The sequence below is a fragment of the Phaethon lepturus genome, unplaced genomic scaffold, assembly GCF_000687285.1.
Source record: "Phaethon lepturus isolate BGI_N335 unplaced genomic scaffold, ASM68728v1 scaffold40806, whole genome shotgun sequence".
In the NCBI taxonomy this organism is placed as follows: domain Eukaryota; kingdom Metazoa; phylum Chordata; class Aves; order Phaethontiformes; family Phaethontidae; genus Phaethon; species Phaethon lepturus.
Genome location: NW_010544786.1, coordinates 7,128 through 17,810, shown reverse-complemented (window position 1 = coordinate 17,810; position 10,683 = coordinate 7,128). Strand labels below are relative to the sequence as shown.

Here is a 10,683-nt window from a genome sequence, read left to right as displayed (position 1 = left end):
ATCTGATTAAACTCCATCCACTGCTTCTCTCTGCCTCTCCATGGTCTCGCAGTATATGCTCTTTCTCGATTAAATCTCGCCATGGTTTGCTCTTGGGCCACTGAGGCTTATTTCTGGTGGTGCCTTTGACCTGTTTGATCGTGCTTCAGCTCCGGCTTCCCCAGCCGTGTCCCAGCTGGTGGATGATTAGGTGTGAAGTTGGTGTTTCCTGCCCGGTCCCAGCCGTCCGCCGCGTGCTCGCGTTTCTCTCTGCCCTTTTTCACCCTCGGCGTAGCCGGCGACAAGAATTTGGGTTGGCATGTGGCATGCGGTTGTGCAGGGTTAGGAAGAGTTCACCGGCAAGATTATTAATATAGCAGAAAAAGCAGAGGGATTTGGTCCTGCCGGGAGCTCCCGGCAGATAGCAGAGGTCTGACAGCGTTGCTGAATTGCAAAACTGCCCTCAGTGATTCTTTCCCAAGCCCTAAAAGATGCCGGCGTGCAAAATAAAAGCTCTGAGGTGCTTGCACAGTGCAGATTTACGGCACAGCAACGTGTACTTTTAACATAACAATCTCCTTACGTCAGCCGCGTAGGAATGTGTTAGCTCCTGCATCTTCCCGAGGCACGGATGTTATCGTAGTTCATCTCCTGCAGGACAGATCCAGCAGATCAACAGCTTGCAAGAGCAAGCGTGCAGCTGCAGTTCCTACGGGTGCAGAGGGCCTGAAGGAGAGATTTGAAGCGTGCAGGTTCATTTCTCCACGCAGAAATACCAGTCTTGTCTGTTGTGGTTTGCAAGCAAATTGCAAAATACCTGCGTGCTGTTTTCCGGAGCGCTGCGCTTGAGGGGTGTGTGATCCCCAGGCCTGCGCGCTGCTGCGGCACGGGAGGTCTCGCTCGGGGCTGGGGGGGCAAGCTCTGGGGAAGGTGAGTTTGGGCACTCGGGCTTTGCTGAGGGGCCTTGGCCAGGTGACGGTAATTTCAGAGCTCAACCGGGAGTAAACACAGCAGAAACACACCCGTGCCTCTTGGGAGAAGGGGTTATTTTTGGCTGCTGGGCCTTCTGCGTGCTCATTTAGTCTCGCTGCCGAAGCCTGAACCCCTGGAGATGGGTGCAAATTAAACCTCGGCGGTGCTGTCTCACCTTTGCAAGCTCAAAGTGTTCGAACGGGCTTTGGACAACCCCCTGCAAAAAAGACAGAACAAAACGCAAAACCCAAATCTGGAGCTACTTACCTTTTGCTTTTCTGAGTCACCGGGATGTGTTGGGCTCGCTCGCTTTTTCAGGCTCAGGTCTAGAGAGGTTTTGGGTTTTTGTTTTGCTGTGGTACCCAGGCTCTGTGTTTTAGACAGCGTCTTGTCTGTCCGCTACACTCCAACCCCCAAGTAATTAATTTTATCCTTTGAAACAACTGCAGAAGGGGGAAGCGATGTCAGGGACCCGCTCTGGTGGCTGCGGCAACGAAAACGGGAAGGCCTGAAAACCTTTGTAGCCCCGGACCTCCCGCCAAGTCGTACGCTGGTGGCTCAGGGTGGGCATCGGCCACCTCGGGCCAGTTGCGGAGGACCGCTTCTCCCTCCCAGAGCCTCTTCCAGTGCAATCTCACAGTCGTGGCACCGACGTTGAGGCTTGCTGAGTGTTAGCCTCGGAGGCGAGATTTACGGCCATTATTATGATTATTTTGGACACAGCTATTCTTACCAGTACGTTAAAACGTTCTGGAGCGGGGTAGCTGGTTGGCGTGCCTGCAGGCGATTGCAGATGGCACGTTTGCAGGCGTGAAGAGGCCTAATTTTGGAGACTGTCACTAAAATTAAATTGAAAATGGGCACGAAATTCTTGAGTATAAATCGCAGTGGTGGGAGATTGGTGTCTGCTGGGATGCTGGCCTCTGAAAGATAATAAAAACAGGTGAGGAAAGGAGGGTAATTTTTCTCTCCTGTTGCAGAATAATTTTTACCCAGATTTCTGTGCAGGCAGAGTCCTCTGCATACAAAGTACCGGGTCTCCAATGAATGCTTATGCCTTTGCTGAATCGTGTTAATGGCCCAGCAAGCGGGGGGGTGGGGAAATCAGGCTATTTTGCTAACACATTTAAAAGTGACCTTTTACTTTATTGTCTCTCCCATTCCTCTCTTTTTTTTTTTTTTTTCCTTGCCAGAATCTTTTTCTTGGACAAATGAAAGATGATCACTTCCCTGCTGTGTCTTCAGGCGTAGAAATATTTATATAGCAAGATGTAAATCATGGGAAAGCCCAGACCCGCTCTTGTACTCGTGGTACAAAATGGGTAAACCTACGTTCGTGAAGAATCCGGCTGGGGAGAAAATATTTATATCCTCTCTTCCTCTCAAGACTCTTCCCTTGGCTGCCTCAGTTGGAAACATAATCCTCACAATTAATAACATCTTGTAGATATTTAATATGCAAAAAGTCTTTGTCAAAGTACTGTTGCTGGAGCTGCAGGGCGCAGACAGGCTTTTTTAGTCTGCGTTCCAGCGGGGAGGCTGGGGCGGCTCTGCCCGCAGCAGTTTGACCTTAGGAAGCACCAAAATTCAGACCTCGGGCTCAGCATCACGCCGGTCGCTCGCTTGCACCGGGAAGTGCACGCATACGCGTTAGGTGTTGTTTTCTCTGCCTCCCATCCCACCGTCTTCCCTGGCAGGGTCCCAGTCTCGCTCAGCTCAGCCCTGCTGTGTCGCCGTTTCTTGCCCCGGCTGCAATTATTAGCAGCCGTGTTATGTTAAACACAGCAAGTAAATTAGCACCTTAAGTTGCTTTTGTTTTGCAAGCGTAATTAAAATAATAGTCGAGCCTGCCTGTGTTTTCAAACGCCGAAGAGGCAGGGAGTGTGCTGCCTGTGTCTCTGCGTGGACCCCGTGTCCTCCCCTGCCCGCCCGCGGGTGTATCGGTCACCTGGCAGCGCTCCTGCGGCAAAGCAAGCTGCCTTCTGCCGCTGCCACCGGCAGGGCTCTGAGCGGGGGCAAATGCTGTCTTCAAAAAATGAGCATGTGCTGTTCAGACAAAAATCCAACTTACGCCAAAGGCAGCTCTTTTCTTCGCCGGTTTCCCTTGTGTACCAAATTGCCAAAGTTGGCTGCGATGGCTTATGCAGATTTTTAATGAATTTGTGTTTCTCTCCTTTATATTAGTCCCAGCTGAGATTTTCTTTTGCAGAGAGCAATGAGATAACAAAAGTGTTTTGTTTTGCTTTGTTTTTATCAGGGATCAACCAATGTGGTTTACCAAGCCCATCATGTCAGCAGGAGTAAGAGAGGACAAGTTGTCGGTACCAGGGGTGGATTTCGCGGCTGCACGGTTTGGCTAACAGGTATTTTCATCTGGGTGTGAAAGCGTGGCTTCACGTGTGAAACCCACTTGCATACATGAGTATGGCTCGGAGGTGAGGATTTGGGATCCGCAGGAAACGTCAGCGTTCCTTGTGAACTGGGAGTTGCAAAACATTTACCTGTGGAAAACACCGACATGCGGTGCTGGCGCAGCAAGATACTCTCCTTGGCAGCTGCTGCCCGTAACTAATGTTTTTATGAATTTCACAGCTGTTATCAGGCTCCTTTGAACACGTCAGAAGCCCTAAGGGTCACACTTGCTGTTCTCAAGTGTGTGGCTGAGGAAGCCTTGGCTCAAATCCAGCCAGTCCTTGGCAGTAAAACATGCCCGGGGTTGTCCAAAACAGCATGCCGATGTTTTCATTCTGGGTTGTTGGGAAGTTTATTGGGACACCTAAGTTTACTGTTTTTAAAGTGACCTCATGAGCAGCACAACAAGGCAGTCATCCTGTCTGAAGAGCAAATACTCCCAGTCAGCGAGTCACAGTGGAAGGAAGCGATTCCTTGCGCAGCCATTGCGCGTTTCTTATGCTATTTCTCATTTTGTGCGTCTTCCAATGTGTTGCCCTTCTGTTCTGCTTTGAAAGACAACTCGTTTGGGGATTAGGGGCTGCTAGAAAGGACAATTGTATTTATTTTGCTCAGCTAATATTTACACAACTCTATCTTTTGCAGTTTGTCCAGTTGTTTCTTTGCATGTTAAATATTGGTATTTTCTTTGACTGCCGGAAGATGTTGAAAGATGTACTTGGAAAAGTTTATAAAACCATTCTGATTTGCCTTCATATCAGATTTTGTGCTAGATGTTGGATTAAAACACATTTCTGTTTTGTCCTCCTCTTTAATTTTGAAAAGGTGGATGATGCCTAATCTGCTTTAATGTCATTTCTGAAGCCAAAAAACCCATCTGAGACAATTGCCTTCTTTTTCGAATATCACTCAAAGATCCTCTCTGAAAGGTTGTAGCTTCTGTGACTGACAATTGTTCTTTGAAAAAGACAGTGGTCTCCTAACTCTCTGTCAGTTTAACTTTAAGAGACTATATGGAAGGACATTTCATTGCATGGACTATGTGTATTAAAATGGAAGGGCATTTGAATGCCCTACACTGCCAGCTCAGGAGAGCTATCAGTCTGTTGTACTACAAAAAAACGAAGGCACAGCCAGCAGAATTCATCTCTGCCCAGCCAGATTTCCTCTCCAGCACAAACATGGCTGTTCTGCATCAGACCAAATGTCCACCTTGCCCAGGGTCTTGTCTCCCTGAGTGGTAAATAGCAGGTGTCATGCAAAGGGTATATAAACAGGTGAGCAGATGATGCTATCTTCATAGGAGATTCTCCAAGGCTAAGTGTTTCCTGAGACAGGTGTGCTGTTTGGAGGTGTTATGTCTCCTAAGTCAAGGTCCTCTTCAGATGGAAGGAGTTTTCAACACATGGATCCCCAGTCAAGGGAAAGGAGGAGTTTGATGCTCCGGGTGCACTTGCAGCAAGTGCTTTTTGTGCAAGTGGATGGAGCTGGGATGGGAAGGGGAAACCTCATTTTGGATTGTCTTTCTGGCTGATGACTCCGGGAGATGGCGGGCAGCAGATGATGTGCTGCTTGTCTACACAACTGTCCTGCTCCTGCTCACGCGGATCTGCGGCTGCTGCTTCTGCAGAAGGAGGTGTCCGTGGGACAATTGCTGCTGCTGGAGCCTGTCCCACCACACACAGTTGCGGCAAGAACCTGTCCTTGGATTCAGCCTGGGACAGCATTTGGCTGTCATAGGGGGAACAGTAGGAGGAAGAGGAAGATGCTGGGAGACTCACAGCCAACAGCATCCTTTCGGGCTTCCCCTACTTACTGGTACCTATTTGTCCCACCACGGCCCAGCAAGAGACGCTTTTGCAACACTGCTGGGTGGCACCCCTCCAGATGTTAGGCTATAGCAGCTTTTCTCATGGCATTAATGCCACCCTTTCAATAGAGGAGGGTTAGCCAGGGCTCTGTCGTGGTAACTGTGTGCTAAAAAGATGAATCCAACTTCCCTACCTTATTCCTTCCTTAAAGCAACTTCAGACAAGGAGTTTCATTGCCAGTGTCCCAGGAGTTACACTGTCATTTTCACTCTTTTGACCTCAAAGCTAAACCTCACTTTTCTGTCTCCAACAGGCCTTTCTGGAGCTGGCAAGACAACCATTGGCTTTGCTCTGGAAGAGTACTTGGTCTCTCATGGCATCCCTTGCTATTCCCTGGATGGCGATAATGTTCGGCACGGCTTGAATAAAAACCTGGGTTTCTCAGCTGGGGACCGCGAAGAGAACATCCGCCGCATCGCAGAGGTGGCCAGGCTGTTTGCTGATGCTGGGCTTGTCTGCATAACTAGTTTCATTTCTCCTTTCGCAAAGGTAAACTTACTGCATCATATTCTGCTCTTTTCGGGGCAGCCTTGGTCTCATGGTTGTTCTTAGGGAAGAGAGATTTACGTGGAGGATTTCCTATATATTTGCCATCAGGTGCTTCTTTTAACTTCTTCTCTGTTCTTTTGTAAAACACCACCGATACCCAGAACTACATGCACTCAGTACAGATTTCTGGAGAGCGGTTTGACGTGACCTCTTTGAATATATTCAATATTACAAATTGATCAAAAGCTAAGAGAAGTTTAAAAACTCCTTACAGAAGCTCCTACTATTAACTCATTAGGAGGCAGAAAAGAAGCACAGAAGGAATAGCCTGTCATAGTGTTATCACTACTCTGTCTGAAGAAGTATTGATTGTGTTTTTATGCTTCCTGAGAATACCAAGTAGCTGCTGATGCAAGCAGTTCCTTTTTTTTTTGACACAGGGCAGGTTATTATTCATTCTAAAGTTCTGCTGTCCTGCTTAACAAAGAGATCTTCTTGATATTTTGGAAAACAGATCAAAGTTGTAGATTTTTAATTTTTTTTAAAATTATCTTCAAAGAAAAGAGGGGAAGGAAGATGAAAACCCCTTATTAGAATTATCATAAATGCAGTAAATCTATACCAGAGACAAATTTACCTGTGTCGAATTACAGGGCACGTCATGTAGTAGGAAGGCGCTTGCTGCAATACGGACACATGAGATTTTCCTGTCTGTCTTCTAACAGGATCGTCAAAATGCACGGAAAATTCATGAGGCAGCTGGACTTCCTTTCTTTGAAATCTTTGTAGATGCTCCTCTAAATATTTGTGAAAGCAGAGATGTGAAGGGCCTGTACAAAAAGGCAAGAGCTGGAGAGATCAAAGGTATGGAAGAGGGAGCTCTTATTTTGCCTTTTGCGTTGGATAGCTTGTCGTTGTGGCTCTGCACGTAGAGGCGAGTTACTAAAGGCTCTTTGTAGCGCACGAGAGTATCCTGTTTCCCTAATTTTGCTGTCACAAGTGTCACTTGTAGTACCCAGTATGGTTGAATGCTCACTGGTTGTTTGTACAGCTTTGTTGGCTCTGGGGCACAGAGCATCGCATTAAATAAATTTAGTTTGGGTTTAATTGTCCGTAGGATTCACGGGGATTGACTCAGAGTATGAGAAGCCCGAATCTCCTGAACTAGTGTTGAAAACAAATGTTGCATCGGTGTCCGAGTGTATTCAGCAGGTCGTGGAGCTCCTCCAATCGCAAGTAGGTAATTTGTATGCCACCGCTGCCAGCACCTTGTAAACCTGCTTTTGGATACTGAGTTTTTGGTGTGCATTTAAAAACCAGCATTATTTACCATTGCTGTCTCTCTCTCTCTTTCAGAACATCGTGCCCCATGGCTCAATTAAGGATGTTCTTGAGCTGTTTGTACCTGAAAATAAACTCAATAGTGTCCAAGCTGAAGCAGAGATGCTGCCGTCCGTAGAGATCACTAAGGTACCATCTTTCGTGGATGCTGTGCTGCAGTTCACTCGTTTAGCTGCTTGACGAGTAGAAGCTTCAACGGGGATGTTGCTGGAGGGGGCTCTGTTCCTCTGAGGGCTGTATGCTTCTGTGGCTGTGGTTTCTGGCAAGCTGAAGTGTGATCCTGACCTTCAGCCGTTGTCTGCCGTGTCTCCATCCCGTGCTGTAGCAAGCCAGGGCTGTCCGCCTCCGTTGTTGCGTTAGTACAGCCCTGCAAGCAGTTGTGCTATGAAAGCACATGAGTCTGGCTTAAAAAAACCACCAAACTAACCCCCCATGGTTATGAATGGCCCCTCCATGGTCCCCCTTTACGAATGTCCTATATTTGAAGCAAAACAAGTGAGAGTGCTGTTGCAGCAGAAGGGAAGGAGAAGCAACCTCTGAGCGTGACCTGGTGACAGGAGTGCTGTCTGGGTTTGTTTTGCAGCTGGATCTGCAGTGGGTGCAGGTGCTGAGCGAAGGCTGGGCCACTCCGCTGACCGGCTTCATGCGCGAGGCGGAGTACTTGCAAGTGATCCATTTTGGCACCCTGCTGAATGGTACGAATCCCCACGCTTTGCGTTAACGCTGGCTGGCAAGCCGCGGCGGGACGTGATGCTTACCCTGCGGTCGTCTCGGCACGCAGCCGTGTGGAGAAGCTTAATGCTCGGCCGTGTTGTCCTCCTCCTTTCCTCTTGCGTGTTCAATGCGAGGGCTCGTAAAGGACCGTGGGGGCCAGGGAGCTGTGCACCGACATGCACCAGAGCGCACGAGAGGTGTCAGAGTTCGCCGTGCTGTGGCCAAGGCTCTGGCTTACAGCTTTGACATCTCGCATGTTGCCGATCAAACATTTTGGCAGCCATTGTGTAGGTCTTTTCATGCTTGTTATACCAGGGTAAATAAAGATGCAAACACAAAGCTAAGCAAGCAGGGAGGCTGCCAGGCTGAATTCGAGCTGGGAGAAGGCAGCTGTTTCTTAGAAACAGGAGCAGAGCCCGATTTCACTTCCCTCTGCCCCGTTCTCCTTCTTATCTGTTACCATAACTTGAAATAATTCATATTTACCTATTCATTAGCAGCACGTTCGAGGTGCTTTGTCCCTGAAGAAGGGAGAGTATTCAGGCAGTGATCGTCTACAGCTGAGACCGGGGCTGTAGATATTTCTGTCCCGCTTCCCAGCTGTAGATGCTGTCGCTGTGACTTCACATGCACGCAGGGTTTTGTAGACCTGATAGTGACCTCTGGCCTTGGGGATTTGGGATCTTAGTGAGCGAGTCCCTTTGAAACTTGCCCTCCTTCTAGAGGATCCCATGGTTGCGCAGGGCAGTGACTTGCCGCTGCTGTTAGGATATGGGCACCATGCGGCAGATGCAGAGCTCAGGACTGCTTGCTTTTGGACCAGAGGAGTGTCTGTGTGGGGGCTTCTGCTTTCAGACACGTCATAGCCTTATCCCTACCAACTAGTGTGCAAACAGTGTTCAAAAGCACCCTGATCTGTGGTCTGTGAGCTGCCTGTTGTGCCTGATGAGGTCACAGAGGTGCCCCGTAATCGCTGCCTTGCTCCGGAGCACCACACTTTGCACCGGAGGCTTGTCTCAGCAAACGTCTGGTTTTGGGGCACTCCCTCAAACCTGTCAGCATCACTGAGCACAGCTCCTCCAGGGTCCGCAGGCTTATGGTCAGAATTTGCAGAGCTCCGCAGGGTCAGGGACAAAGCCCAAGACACCTGCTTTTAGTGGGGGATGAGCTCTGCAGAGCAAGGTCTTTGCAGTAGGGAGCATCAGCATCAGACCCTGCTCCACCTTGTCTCCATGGAGGTCTCCAAACTCAACATCTGTGTGGTCAGGCCTAGATCAGGCCTGCAGGGTGACATCTGGGCAGGAAGGAGAACATCCCTGGTTTGCTTGGATGAGCTTTAGGAAACGGTGGAGGGTCTCCATCTCATGGTGCCGAGGTTGGAATGCATGTTGCCGAAGAGAGGTTTGAGCCTGGTCTTTCTGGAGTCATTGATCCAGCCCTTTTGCTCTGGGATGCAGGTGATTTTTGGCAGCTCCAGCTGTGCCTGGAAGGGCTGCGATCCATTTTGGTGGACTTGTGCAAGTTAGTGCTCCTCTTGCTCAGACTTTGAGCAGTAAATCCCACCTTGATACTACCAGCAGTTGGGTGGATGAGGTGCTTTGTGTAGAGGCATGATGGCCACCAGAAAGAAAGGTGGACCTGCACGTCGTAGGGCAGCAGGAGCGCCACCGAGTCTCCAGCGCTCTGCCCTCCGCACCAGCGACGTGTGCCTCTGTCAGGACTGGGCCACAACGAAGGCGTAGGTGTGTTGTACATCGCTCCCGCCAGCGCGACCCGTCTTGGACGGGTGAGCGCCGGAGAGGCTGGGCAGCGCCGTGGAGGACCGCGGCTGCGCCAGCAGGCACCCTGCCTGCGGTTAGGTGCTGCTTGCTGGAGGTTTTAAATAAGCGGCTTTGGTTCTTAAAACGGCTACTGTAACTGGTGCCTGTGAGGGTTAATTATCTTAATTGTGTTTGTATTCTCCAGGAGGGAATTACTCTGTAGCCGATATGTATATAACTGTTCTTAGGTTGTGCAGAAATCACTTCAATTCATGTTTTTTGCTATAAAGTAATTGTTTTTAATTAAAAAAAAAGAAAATTATTAAGATTAGACACAACCACAGCCTGTTTATGATTCAGCTGCTTACAAGGTGGTATGACACACCTCGTATCCTACCGACCAGTTTTCACCAAAATCCTGAGTTGTGTAATTTTGTAATTACCTTCGCTGGAGTGATTCCCCGCCCCCCCACTTTCGTTTTCTTTAACTCTGCATCTTCCATTTGGAAATGGAGCATGAGATCCTCAGCTTCAGCATCATTTGTTGGTTTCATAATCCGGCTTTTTCCACACTGACTTTATTGACTGATTGCTGGTTAATATAATTTAAATGTATAAAGTTGGTATTGATTGTCTCCCGTGTGACTGTAGTTACGATTATTCATGAAGATGCTTGAAAATTCCTGTCTGGCAGACAAATGATACCTAGTCATGAATTAAAAGTAAATGCAAACATTTTAATAAAGACTTTTAAAAAAAATCTACATCATAGTCAAAATCATCAAATTAAGACTCTCAAAAGTCCAAAATTATTTCAGTGATTGAATCAGTGATTTGTTCATTCTTGTTTGTGAATGGAAGTCCATGCGAGAGACTGATTCTTCTGTATTAGTACCCGGATATCCAAGGAGAAATGGGAGGACCTTAGTGGAGAACCGGGAAATAGGGGGAGTAGGGATAAAACCAACATGACTCTGAGGTATTCGGGGACAACACTGAAATTAGAAACTACACATGCAAATGTGGACTTGCTTTTACCACACAGAAAATAGCTTAAAAATAGAGTCTGCAGAGGTATAGAGGAAGAAGAGTAATTATAGAGATAGCCAGAAAAAACCAAAGAAACACAGCAAAGCGTGACGGTG

General features: G+C 48.2%; 1 protein-coding gene across 1 annotated transcript in view; it reads left to right on the top strand.

The window, feature by feature from the left end:
• Positions 1-846: 846 nt before the first annotated feature.
• Positions 847-10,683, top strand: part of PAPSS2 (3'-phosphoadenosine 5'-phosphosulfate synthase 2) — a gene marked incomplete at its 5' end in the record, with an annotated part of 14,411 nt that continues 4,574 nt past the window's right edge. Inside the window, 7 exons of the mRNA XM_010288782.1 lie at positions 847-909; positions 3,209-3,314; positions 5,488-5,723; positions 6,449-6,587; positions 6,841-6,959; positions 7,080-7,193; positions 7,648-7,759. Of these exons, the coding sequence (XP_010287084.1) occupies positions 847-909; positions 3,209-3,314; positions 5,488-5,723; positions 6,449-6,587; positions 6,841-6,959; positions 7,080-7,193; positions 7,648-7,759 (889 nt within the window). The remainder of the gene's footprint in view (positions 910-3,208; positions 3,315-5,487; positions 5,724-6,448; positions 6,588-6,840; positions 6,960-7,079; positions 7,194-7,647; positions 7,760-10,683) is intronic.